The 14576-nt window shown below is 35.6% G+C and overlaps 1 protein-coding gene across 3 annotated transcripts in view; it reads right to left on the bottom strand.

The window, feature by feature from the left end:
- Window positions 1-14576, bottom strand: part of LOC127847142 (titin homolog) — a 142712-nt gene that overhangs the window by 85243 nt on the left and 42893 nt on the right. For all 3 annotated transcript variants that reach the window (XM_052378820.1, XM_052378821.1, XM_052378822.1), the window contains exon 11: window positions 5780-5929. In XM_052378820.1, coding sequence (XP_052234780.1) covers window positions 5780-5929 — 150 coding nt within the window. The remainder of the gene's footprint in view (window positions 1-5779; window positions 5930-14576) is intronic.

Below are 14576 nucleotides of genomic sequence, written 5' to 3'. Positions count from 1 at the left end.
CGCATGCGCGGACAGCAACTGACGGATATTCAAGGTCACGTGGTCATCTCGCCTAATATCTTTTGGGATATTAGGTCACCTGGTTATCGGGCTGATTTAAAGGCATGTGACAGGATAAATTGAAATACACTGTCAGTTTAATATAAAACCATGACAATTGATATATTTCAAATCTTCTTAAACATTCAAATATTATATTGTTTTATGTCAGCATAATCTCTTTATAATTATTTGATTATGAATTCAGCAAGAAACAGAAACAATAGTTTATGTTTTTGTTTTCTTTTGTTTTTATTGCTGTTTTTGTTACAATAGTAACATTTTGTTTAAACTGTTGGTAACTTAATAGTTCTGGTGAGAGTGCAATATTAGGCCTAGACTGCAGATGTGAGTCCATTTCTAGAGACATACCCTTCTCAACAACTTTGGAAAGTTTACTTCTGGATTTTTTTCTCTTTTGTGGCTTAGTGGGAGACGCAACTTGTGTGATTCGAAACGTGTTCACAACATCTGCACAGATCAATTAATAGATACAGTTCTGCTAAAGCAAAATATGTGATAGAATCTAGATGATTCCAAAATTAACTTGGATTTAATGAAATTAAGGTCATCAAATTAAAAACAAAAAATTCACATTTGTAATAATGACACAAACTTCATCTACGCATAGAAAATGTTTTTGTCACATAATTTCAAGTACAATCTGTGCAAGTTACAAGTTGGTGTGAACATTCCAAATATCAAATATATAATTTTCATTGCAGTATCTGCAAATATGTTGTATAATTAGGAATATGAACTTCAGAGAAATACATATATTTTGTGTGAGACACTGAACTTGATCAGCAAAGTAGGATATTAACAATATATTTTTTATATATATATTTTCAATAGTTTAAATTCAAAAGAGTTCAAAGAACCTACCAAGCCAATTACCCATACTGGATTTTACACACATGACATATAATATGCACAAACCATTCAATGAAAACCCTTGAGGGAAGTAATAGATAGAGGAGGAACAAATACATCTCAGAATGCTAAGTAAAGATTGTTCATTCAAGGACCCCAAACAACCCATTTCTATGCAATATACATAATAAAATGTACATCCCAATACAAGAATATACTGAATGAGCATCTTTCTGTAAAAACATGACTATATGCATGTGCGCAAAAGTGACCAACCAGATTAGCCCTTGCAGTCGGACTAGCTAATCAGGGATGACACTTTCCGCTTAGACTTGATTTTCGCTAAGAATAGACTTCTTTTAAACAAAAATTTCCATAAAAGCTGAAAGTGTCTTCCCTGATAAGCCTTTGTGGACTGAACACCCTAATTTGAGACAACACTCCACTCTCATGCAATAAGCCCCTTTTTTCCAGAATGATGCTAAAATAAATGTACACACTATTCAATGGAAACCCTTGAGGAAATGAGAAGAGGAGGAACAGATACATTTCAAAATTATAAGTAAAGATTTTCAAGACCTCAACATCCCATTTCTATGCCATGAATTATATACTAGTACCCCAACACAAGAAGTTATCGCGTTTAGAAGGACTACCAAACAGAACTTACAAACTGAGTTTTGATGGTGCCACGAGATTCGTTTTCCGCTTGTGGGTGTGGCTTGGGACCAAGATTTTACACTTAATTTAAAGGGGGGAGCAGACGAGAGGGAGAGGGGTTTGACACCCAGTTTTGTGACTGACACACTAGTCCCAGGTGTCAGTGAATCTGTGCTGGGTTTTGACATAGAGTCACATGTTGTCTGGGAAATTGCGCTCTTTCTTTTACCAAATTTGGGCAGAAATATGGGATTTGGAAAGACGAATGTTTTCACAGATTCCTCATCCGAATGCATGGAGGCTAAAGGTTCAATATAAATGTGTACAGGACTTGACTGGTAACTGTGTACAGGGCTTGATCGGTAACTGCTTTGGTAAGCTGGTTGGTATGTATCAGAAGTGATCTGCGTCAAGTCATTAAGACTTAGGGAGCGAAACATGCTTGACCTTGACTTCATTGACACAGGAAGCGTCACGGAGGGGGTGATGCCGTGAAGCTCAGAAGAGTTGGCGGTTGTGAAGGTTCTGAAGGATTTAACCCTGAAGGTTTTCAAGGGCGAGTGTAACGCTGCAATTTCCCTTGCTGGGTCACCAGACATGAAGGATTTTGATTTTAAGGATTGGAACGACTCCAATTCTTTGATTCTGTCACTAGAAAGATCTTTAATATAATTTGAATTTTCATTTGAATGCCTGCTTTTTGTGAATTTTTCAAATTTTTCATGGGTATCAGGAGACAATCGTTCAAGAATAGTTGTCAAAGCTTCATCTGCATCGATTTCATCAAAAGGAACAATTTTCAAAGGATCTAACTTGTCGACTGATTTTTCATCATCGATTTGGTTAATATCAGTAGGAATTGTCACTTCAATGGGGTCCCCTTTTGAGGGGCGGGATTCAGGCGTTGTTAGGGGCCTTGCAGGAGATTGTGGGATATCTTCAGACAGGGCAGACTTTTGTTGAATATCTGCCCGGGAAAGTTTAATTGCCATTAGGGATTGATTGGTTAATGAGTTGATAGGAGGGAGTGATCGGGCTGAGGGGACATTCTGTTTGCCAACACCCACTTTGGAATACCCTGAAACTATTCACATAAAAAGTTATTAATTTTATTTATCAAACGGCTACTTATGTTTCACCTGTTATGTGAAAACTATTCAAATAACTACTGATGAATGGATTATGCCCTAATACTTACTTATGTAGCATTATTCTGGGAAACAGTGGCTTAATGCATGTGCATAAATGTCATAATAGATTAGCCTGTGCAGACTTCACAGGCTAAACAGGCCCAACACTTCATGCACATGAATTATGCCCAGCTTTCCGAGAGTGTTCCTAAATAAAAGAATCCCTTTAAGTAGGATGGGAAACTGTTAGGATTTTTTTTTAGTTTTTTTGTAAAAGAAAAATCTATTTTTAGTACATCCAGTTGAATTCTATGTCTGTATATCAAAAGAAGTTAAGTAAACTTTATGGTTTTTAATAACAATAATAATAATGAAATATTAACTTAAATTTCTTTAAAATGAAGGATTTTATTTTTGTGGTAACATGTAATTATTAAGACATGCAGCATTCACAATGTTCAAATAACGTGTACCACCTAAAAAAAATAAAGCTCTGTTAAATTTCTTTTCTAACAGATTCTCTTTCTGAATAAACTCTTTTAAAATGAATGCCAAAACAAAGTATCTCTTGATCAAGTCTGCTTAGATATACAATGTTTTCTGTTCTATTCATCAAAATAAACATACATTTACATACAAGATAAAGCTGAAATAATAATGTGTACAATTAAAGATAATAGCATGTGATACAATATTAATATCATACATTTCTTATTTAATTGTATAATATTGAATAATATGTCACAATATTCCATACATTTTGTGCAAGCAAATGAACCCCTTCATAGAAACAACAATTAAAGATACAATACTTTACAACATACCCTTACAATGCACAATTACTATAATACTAAATATATTTACAAAAATAAAGTGGTATAATTGGTAAAATATCTATAATCTCTTACAACATATAATACCAGAATACAACAGCAATACAAACATGCCTACATTCACAAAAACCAGTCTTTTACCCTTAGTTGAATTACAGTTGTTTCCATCCTCTACTCATTAACTAACTCCAGGAATCAATTTGATAGAAATAACTTCTTGGCTGCCATAATGTCAGCAAATTTTTTGCCATATTGTCAGAGTTATGGCCCTTTTATACCACATAGTCAGATAATTGGCTTCTCCTTCACAGTCATTGAGTCAAAGTATTGACAATTACTAGCCATATCACCCTATCAAGTATTGGACATTACATGCCATAAGAAAAGAGTACTGCCCCTTACTGCTCAAATTAGCCAGAATTCTGCCCTTGTGTGCTTTGATTAGCCAGAGTACTCCCCCTTACTGCTAAAATTAACCAGAATTCTGCACTTATACGCTTTGATTAGCCAGAGTACTGCACCATACTGCTAAAATTAACCAGAATTCTGCACTTATACGCTTTGATTAGCCAGAGTACTCCCCCTTACTGCTTAAATTAACCAGAATTCTGCACTTATACGCTTTGATTAGCCAGAGTACTCCCCCTTACTGCTTAAATTAACCAGAATTCTGCACTTATACGCTTTGATTAGCCAGAGTACTCCCCCATACTGCTAAAATTAACCAGAATTCTGCACTTATACGCTTTGATTAGCCAGAGTACTCCCCCTTACTGCTTAAATTAACCAGAATTCTGCACTTATACGCTTTGATTAGCCAGAGTACTCCCCCTTACTGCTTAAATTAACCAGAATTCTGCACTTATACGCTTTGATTAGCCAGAGTACTCCCCCTTACTGCTTAAATTAACCAGAATTCTGCACTTATACGCTTTGATTAGCCAGAGTACTCCCCCTTACTGCTTAAATTAACCAGAATTCTGCACTTATACGCTTTGATTAGCCAGAGTACTCCCCCATACTGCTAAAATTAACCAGAATTCTGCACTTATACGCTTTGATTAGCCAGAGTACTCCCCCTTACTGCTAAAATTAACCAGAATTCTGCACTTATACGCTTTGATTAGCCAGAGTACTGCACCATACTGCTAAAATTAGCCAGAGTTCTGCCCCTTATGTGCTTTAATTAGCCAGAGTTCTGCCCCTTATGTGCTTTAATTAGCCAGAGTTCTGCCCCTTGTGTGCTTTGATTAGCCAGAGTACTCCCCCTTACTGCTTAAATTAACCAGAATTCTGCACTTATACGCTTTGATTAGCCAGAGTACTGCACCATACTGCTAAAATTAGCCAGAGTTCTGCCCCTTATGTGCTTTAATTAGCCAGAGTTCTGCCCTTATGTGCTTTAATTAGCCAGAGTTCTGCCCTTATGTGCTTTAATTAGCAAGAGATCTGCCCCTTACTGCTAAAATTAGCCAGAGTACTCCCCCTTACTGCTAAAATAAGACAGATTTCTGCCCTCGTGTGCTTTGATTAGCCAGAGTACTGCCCCTTACTGCTAAAATTAGTCAGAGTTCTGCCCTTTATGTGATTTAATTAGCCAGAGTACTCCCCCTTACTGCTAAAATTAGACAGATTTCTGCCCTCGTGTGCTTTGATTAGCCAGAGTACTGCCCCTTACTGCTTAAATTAGTCAGAGTTCTGCCCTTTATGTGATTTAATTAGCCAGAGTCTGCCCTTATGTGCTTCAATGAGTCAGAGTTCTGCCCTTACGTGCTTTAATTAGTCAGAGTATTTGCTAAAATTAGCCAGAATACTGTACTTCATTTCTTAAATTAGCCAGAGTACTGTCCCTTATTGATCAATAGCAAGAGAATAAGCCCTTTCTTACAAAAATAAGCCAGATGATTCATTGCCATGTGACCAGATGATTACCCCTGATATGCCATTTTTAAACAGTGTGTGATCAATTCCTTTATTACATAAAGATATGCAGCAATACATGCTATGTCATACTTTTATATATCTTCTCACTTTCTGCTTAACAGTTGAATAACCCATGTTTTGCCCATCTTTTTTATCTTATAGTTTATGAAAACACAATTTTCTTTATTTATAGAAGTAAATAGCCCACTTAGAAGAAATCTGCTATACATGTAATATACCAAACATGATTTCCCATAAGCAAACTGGCCCATTGTTTTACAAAATCATATAACATGCAGTACATGACTGGTTTGCACTTACATGCCTTCCTGGACCCGTGACTACGTAGGCTCTGCTGGCTCCCCTTCCACTGTGGCTTGTGTACAGCCGGTAACCAGCCTGAAGAGTGGGTACTTCCTGGGCCCACACTTTCACTGCTGGACATCAGACCATGTGCACCCAGCACTTGACCTATATAGGAATACATATAGGATATCAGACCATGTGAATCCAGAACCTGACCTTAATAGGAATACACTATATGACATTAGACCATGTGCACCCAGCACTTGACCTAAATAGGAATACATATAGGACATCAGACCATGTGCACCCAGCACTTGACCTAAATAGGAATACATATAGGACACCAGACCATGTGCACCCAGCACTTGACCTAAATAGGAATACATATAGGACATCAGACCATGTGCACCCAGTACTTGACCTTAATAGAAATACATATAGGACATCAGACCATGTGCACCCAGCACTTGACCTTCATAGGAATACATATAGGACATCAGACCATGTGCACCCAGCACTTGACCTTTATAGGAATACATATATGACATTAGACCATGTTCACCCATCATTTGACCTATATAGGAATACATATAGGACATCAGACCAATTGTGCATCCATCATTTGACCTATACAGGTATATAGGACAGGTAATTACTCTATGTTTTTGGACACTCTAAGTTTTCGGACACCCCTTTTTTTAGCAAAGATAATTATTTTTCATGACTCTTAATTTTCGGACATACGAGTTTTCGTCCATAATTAATGTCTCTAATTTTCGGACAGTATATTTTACAGCGCTATTTTACCAAATTTTGGTCCTGTTTTCGATATATAATGACACTACGATCATGGGGTTTTACAACCAGATTAACATCATAAAACATGGCAGGTGCATGCCTGAGGGCAACAGACCATTACATTTGCATTATTGGGTAAACAACCTTGTAAACTGGTATTAAACAATGGTTTCGGCCGACAGCATAAGCGTTATGACAATTACCAGGGGTAGTGCCAATTTACAGTTCAATTACCTACTGCAGTTGTACTACACCTTCTCAGTAAAATAACTATGACAAATACTAAACGCTTCAAAGTGTGATGCACCCTATTGCAAGTTTTACGAACAATTGAAGGTGTTAGACAACAACTATTGGAAATGAACAAATAAAGAAATCATAGTTTGCTTTTTTATTGAGTTAATTACAGGTTCATACTAGCGAGGATCGGTATATCACATGCTCATCTTTCACAGAACTTGTTGGTTAAAGTACAACCTTGTAGTTACTTTCTGTCACATAAATTAAGCATTTAAATTATTTAAAATGCAGTGCAAACATATATAACTGTAATTTATACTAAACGGCATGGTATTTTACAAGCGCGTGCTATTACCGGTAGTCGTTGATACAATTGACGCTATTTTCGGACACTGAAATTTTGACTCTAAGTTTTCGGACACCTGTATTTTGTGAATATTTTTTGTATCTAAGTTTTCGGACATGAACAAAAATAATTATTTTTAAGTGTCAAAAAACAAAGAGTAATTACGGTAATCGGATTTAAGGAGTCCAAGGACTCCTAGCTTTTGAAATTTAGGAGTCCGGACAGATTTCAAGGAGTCCAACAATTGAGACACTTTTTTATATCATATTTTTGGCTAATAACACATGTCAATCCATGATATGTTAAATTGTTATTGTATGTTTGTTTTCAGATCAAAGTTGTAATTGACTGCTGTTCAATCAATATTTGTTATATCACATTGCAAAATATTTAACGCATTCTAGTAATATTTAAGTTTATAATTTACTTAATTATTGTAAGTTTTCAACACATACTATTTTGTATTATGCATTTAGATTGCTTGTTTAACCTTGACATAAGGGTTAAAAAACATTCTCGGAGCCTTCTGTTTTGTTAGTATCATAGTTAATAAATCACATCGTAAGGGTGTAACAACCCTATATTTCTCATTTCCTTATATATATTCTTTATATTTCCAAGGACGTGGAAAGTGGGAAACACAATATAATTCTAATTTTATTTTAATTTCATCATTGGATTTAAACACCATGAAAACATGTTTAGACAATATTTTGCATGCAAAGCACAATATCCACAAGGATTACACCCTGTTGCCAATTTCATCAGTCTCTTATAATCAGTAACTTGCCACGATTTTATCATGGAGGAGTACACAGTAGAAACCCGGATCAGTGTGGTTGGTATGACAATTGCCTACAAACTGCAATCAACGACTGAAATCATCTATTGATAGTGACACGGGTCATTCACGCTCAAAAGATTCACAGTGATGATGATCTTCAGTACCCAATGGGGCCATAAAAGGTATATATTTTAAAAAAAATCGGGTATTGTGATGATTATTCTTATAGTTATGAGAAACTGTTTGGCAAAGCTACATTTGTAGTTTACTACTAGTCCATATAAACGTGCTCCCAGATCCTTTGATGATTTTTGCTATGGCGGCTCTCAGCAACCCTAAATTGGGTTATCAGTGAAAAAAAATGGCCACGATCATTTCATAGTTTGCATGTTCCCCTATTACTACACGCTCAGACAGTGACAGGGAACCAAAATAAATAATTTCCTATTCTTTTGTTTTTGTCCATGTGTTCCAGCAGAATGATTTGAGTCACATTTTTTGGATTCACAAAAGTTCTGACATTCTGATCTGGCGAAACAAATAAGGAAATCAACTGATTTTTTTTTTATTCAAAGATGATTTTAAAGGAGTCCGATGGACTCCCCTGACGAAAAAACAAGGAGTCCGAGTCTCATTTTAAGGAGTCTCAAACTCCCTGACTCCTGTTAGTGTCGAACGCTGTATAAAGGAATACATATAGGAAATTAGACCATGGGCACCCATCACTTGACCTATATAGGAATACATATAGGATATCAGACCATGGGCACCCATCATTTGACCTATATAGGAATACATATATGACATTAGACTATGGGAACCCAGCACTTGACCTTAATAGCAATACATATAGGACATCAGACCAAGCGCACCCAGCAGTTGACCTTAATAGGAATACATATAGGACATCAGACCATGTGAACCCAGCACTTGACCTATATAGGTATATATATAGGACACCAGACCACGTGCACCCAGCACTTGACCATAATAGGAATACATATAAGACATCAGACAATGTTCACCCATCATTTGACCTATATATGAATACATATAGGACATAAGACCATGGGCACCCAGCATTCAACCTATATAGGAACACATATAGGACATCAGACCTTGTACACCCAGCACTTGACCTATATAGGAACACATATAGGACATCAGACCATGTACAACCAGCACTTGACCTATAAATGAATACATATAGGACATCAGACCATGGGCACCCAGTAATTGACCTATACAGGTCTACATATAGGACATCAGACCATGTCCACACAGCACTTGACCTATATAGGAATACATAATAGGACATCAGACCATGGGCACCCAGCATTTGACCTATATAGGAATACATATAGGACATCAGACCATGGGCACCCAGCATTTGACCTATATAGGAATACATATAGGACATCAGACCATGTGCATCCATCATTTGACCTATATAAGAATACATATAGGACATAAGACCATGGGCACCCAGCATTTGACATATATAGGAATACATATATGACATCAAACCATGTGCACCCATCATTTGACATATATAGGAATACATATAGGACATCAGACCATGTGTACCCAGCACCTGACCTATATAGCTATACATAGAGGGCTTCAGATCATGTGCACCCTGCATTTGACCTATATAGGAATACATATTGGACATCAGACCATGTGCACCCAGCACTTGACCTTCATAGGAATACATATAGGACATCAGACCATATGCACCCAGCACTTGACCAGTATAGGTATACATTATAGGACATCAGACCATGACCATATGCACCCAGCACCTGACCTATATAGGAATACATATAAGCCTCTCTCTGGAACACAGGGCCTAATGCATGTGTGTAATTTGCCATCACAGATTAGCCAGGGCAGTCCACACAGGCTAATCAGGGAAGACACTTTCTGCTTTGGTGGTATATTTCATTTAAAGGAATTCTCTGCTTATCGAAAATACAGATTAAGTAAACTTCACAGGCTTATCTGGGCCGACACAGTCTAAGCACATGAATTAAGCCATGTTTATACAAGGCTATGATAATATGGAAGATTAAGTCAATAGTACCTAACTTATATATAGGAATACATGTAGACCATTATGAAAGTCATTTAAACTTAATTCATTATAGGTATACATATATAAAAGATTACACTATGCAAGTCATTAGAACCTAACTTATATAGGAATATATTATAGATTAGTATGCATTTCAATATAACCTAACTTATATATTGTAATACATATAAAAGATTATGCAAGTACTTTATCTTTTAATTTAAATGCTAAAGCACCGCCCCTAAATTCCCACAATATATGAGCTACTTAACCCATAGGCTAAAAATATAGGAAACAAAACACACATAAAACACACATATATGAATTGTTTAGTCAATGATGGAGCTTATTCTAAGAAAATACAGCCGTATGAACACGCTAATCTCTTCTTAATATAAAACTTTTGATAGACTCAACTGAATCTATACCGCCTACTTCTTTCTTTTCTCCACACCATAATATTCTGAAACCACTTTTTTTCAGTTATAATTGTTAGAAATTACATTTTCAAACATCTATATCTATCAGTTTGTATGACTGTAAAATGTATGTTTTCAGAAATAAAATGTTATGAAAAAAAAAGATTATGCAAGTCATAAGAATTTTATTTATATAAGAATACATTATAGAATATTATGAATGTCAATAGACCCTAAATTATACAGAATACTACTTAAACTTTCTTAATTAAATAAACAATAAGGAAAATACACATATTTGTTTAAAAAAATATTACTTCAAAGTTATTATAATAAAGTATAACATGTTTACATAAAAGGAACATTTTACCCTTTGTGTGATCTCGTTTTAGTTGTTCTAAATACATGATTTTCCATTTTGCGTACAATGCCTTCATTTTCTCTTTTAGTATCACTTTTCCTGTTATGACACTAAATTTGACTAGTACAAATCAAAGATTTACTTCTATTTTATAAACATTTGTATTTTCATAAATCCTGCACGACCAAATATATATTTGGAAAATTATTATGTCACTAACAGCATTATCAAGCCAGTTATTCAATATCATAAAACAAAATTCAACTTGGAGCAAAGTTCTTGAATTGCACAGCATACAAACTGACATATTTTTTATGTAAAAGAATTATAAGACAATGTATTTCAAGAGCATCAAAATCAAAAGTCTCATTTACGAAATTCAAGCAACCTTTTTCACAAATAAATCTCTCATGCTATTTGTCAAATAACTTTTAAACAATAAAGGGAGGTCACTGATCGAGTAACAGAATAATTAAACCCACAAGTTTATGACATTTCAAGATGGATTTATGATCACTTGTTTGATATGAGTGTATTTTGTGGAAGTGTAACTCAACCACAAATAGCCAAGTTATCAATGAAAGTTGTTAAGGTATGTTTCTTTAAGAATATCACAAATAATTCTCTTTTTTTAACAATAAATTTAAATTTATGCTGCAGAAGTTGAATCAAATCAAAGTTTGATAAAAAAAAATATATAGTCACAAAAATAAGGAACTGAGATTTTGAAATGTACTATTCTAAGGTACTCTGTCCACCCCCATTTAACCTTGGTCAAAATATGTCAATTGATGGCACATGCAAACATCTGTATATACTTCTGTGCATGTGTTTAAGTACAGCATACATAGAAATCAATGTAATTGTATTCTTACATATTTCTGCATCCATGTTATTACAAGACATTTAAAGCTGAAATGTGGAACATCTTGATTAGATGCTTATTAACACAAGAGATGTGTTTGTCAGAAACACAATGTCCCCTACTGCGCCGCTTTGATTTTTTTTACCTTTGACCTTGAAGAATGACCTTGACCTTTCACCGACGGACTTACAGACAGTTCAACTGCTATATGCCACCCTACCAGGGGCATAAAAAGTGCTGTTATTACAGAATTGCATGTGATAGACTTTGTTGATGTTCAAACTTTGAAGTATTAACTCTTTGTGTACATAATAAGTAACAACATATTTAAGTTTTCCATAATTTCCTCCACTTTAATATTACATACATGCCATACGTCCCGGATTGTCCGGGACAGTCCCGGAAATGAAGAACTTGTCCCGCTGTCCCGGAAATCTGTCAAATGTCCCGGAATTTACAAAATCCATATATACATGTACCTTATCTTAGGCTTAACTGCACCTCGAATCTGTGTTTATCTGCAGCGTCTCCATGACAATGCCTACCCGAATAGGCAGACTACGCTACGTGTCAAAATCGATCAATTAACAGGGGTCCTGTTATCATATCGATTGTCTCACGTTCGCGGTCAAACCGAAAAGGCGGCATTGTTTAATGTGGTTGTTAATTGACTTTAATCTACTACGTCATTATTTCCCGCTGCGTAAGGGCAAAGGATAGTTGTTCACACATCTGAAGTCCAACATCGCTGATTAAAAAATTAAAAGCAGTTTATGTTCGCACGTTTAACCGACAAAGAAGTTGAGTAAAAAAGTAAGCATATATAAAGGCTCTAGGAGAACTGCCCCCCCAAAGATTTTTCACTGGGCGCAGAACTGCCCCCTCACTGTTTTTGTATAGGGCGGAGAACTGCCCCCCTGCTGATTAATAAGGGGCGGAGAACTGCCCCCCTGTCAGAATTGATGACCCGGAGAAGTGCCCCCTAATTAAAGAAATAGCGGTGATATATAAAGCGAGTATTATAATGACAATAACGCCAGTAACTTTCTTGCTATTATGTATGGAAATTGAGTGAAATTTCAAAAGTAATATAAAGTTGTACAAGTAATAAAAGTTATAAAACGGCATAAAATACCTACCTCGGCATGGACGTCGTCACGTCGCCAACTTGATAATCACGTGATTTTCGTCAATGTGAACAAAGAAAAACAAATAACTTTTTGCTAATAAAAAGTTTTCGCGGCTGAATTATTTGAAATAAATAAATTGCTTATAAATTCAACTTCACTTCACTTTTTTCTTCAAGTCAGCTAAATTATTGCCTTTGCCTTGCCTATTAATTTACTTTTTTATATGTCAATTAACTTTTTTTCCATGGGTCAATACTATCTTTATAATGTAAATTAATTCCAATGTATCTTTTCCTCCATAAGTACCGAGTTGCACGTCTATATTTAGTTGCAACACATTGCCAGTATTAACACGCACGCGTTTCCTGTGTGGATCTCGACTATGTTTCGCGCTCTTATTAAAACACGACTTTTACAAGGCATTCATGTATAGTGAGTGGTGCAGATGCGTACCAAGAGCCTTAAACAGTATTATCACATGCCTCTAGACAATTTGTGTTATTCAGTTCGAAAAATGGTAATATACTTGTACTGAAATTAAATTGTTACCGGATAAAATGTGTACGGCGATAACGTAAAATTACCCGTAAGTATTGTTTTCACTACGTAACTAATAACTAATATGACACCGGGGGGCAGTTCTCCGCCCCTACAGATTTGATGGGGGGGGGGGGGGCAGATATCCGCCTACTAAATTCTGACAGGGGGCAGTTCTCCGCCCCTACCGATTTGATGGGGGGGCACCTCTCCGCCACCTTTAAAATAAGGGGGCAGTTCTCCGGGGGGCAGTTCTCCGGGAAGGCACTTCTCCGGATACCATATATAAACGTCATCCTGTCCGGATTTTAAGTTGACGATCTACCGGTACTGTTTTGTTGTATTCGTTTTAATATGATTGGTTGTATGTATTGTGAATTGATTTTAGTTGACGATCTAACGGTACTGTATTGTTGTATTTTTTATTATATAAATGTTATAAATGAATAAAGGCGTATCAACAGCTACGCGTTACACACCGGTCTTAATAACAATAACGCAGTGACGTCACCATCTATGTTTAGAACGCTTACACTGAAAACACGTGGCTTGTATCTAGTAACGGAAGTAGTAATGTTTAATTTGACGTTAATAGATCAAGTGTATTTCGGATAGGCTTTCGAACTTTTGCAATTAACGATGCGAAACAAAAAAAAACGTACCAAATAATGCATATGTCTATAAATATCGCTACATTTTATACATGTCCCGGAAAATCGGCAAAAGTCCCGGACAATTTAACTCAATGTCCCGGAATTGGTCTGAAAAATTATGGCATGTATGAATATTACAATTTACATTTTCAGTCATGTAAACTAAACATGAACAAAAATATCAGAATTAATTGAATTATTTTACTATATTCTACAAAAATACTGGTTACAGATAACTTTAATTGCCAATGCCCGTAAATCATGTAAATGAAACACATAATTGATAAGTTTGAAATATTTATATCTGATGTTGATAAAGAGATATGTACATACATGTTGCACAAAACACCTACATTTCTAAGAACAAAGTGGCTTTTTTCTTCTTTATGGCATCAGAGTTATGGCCCATAGTAAGTTACCATAAATATATTATTACAATGATTCTCATTTTTATTACCAAGTACACTGTTGAACAATGATAATGCCCTTAAGTTTAAGTCTAAATTACTCATATATATGGAAAACAATTAAGGCATCAATGTCGATGGTTAAGTTGGGTCACGTTAAAACATACATTTCTTTTGCTTTGGCCTTAACAATTA

This window comes from Dreissena polymorpha, chromosome 10 (genome assembly GCF_020536995.1).
Source record: "Dreissena polymorpha isolate Duluth1 chromosome 10, UMN_Dpol_1.0, whole genome shotgun sequence".
In the NCBI taxonomy this organism is placed as follows: Eukaryota; Metazoa; Mollusca; class Bivalvia; order Myida; family Dreissenidae; genus Dreissena; species Dreissena polymorpha.
The sequence above is the reverse complement of the archived record's forward strand: the minus strand, read 5'-3'. Positions and strand labels throughout refer to the sequence as shown.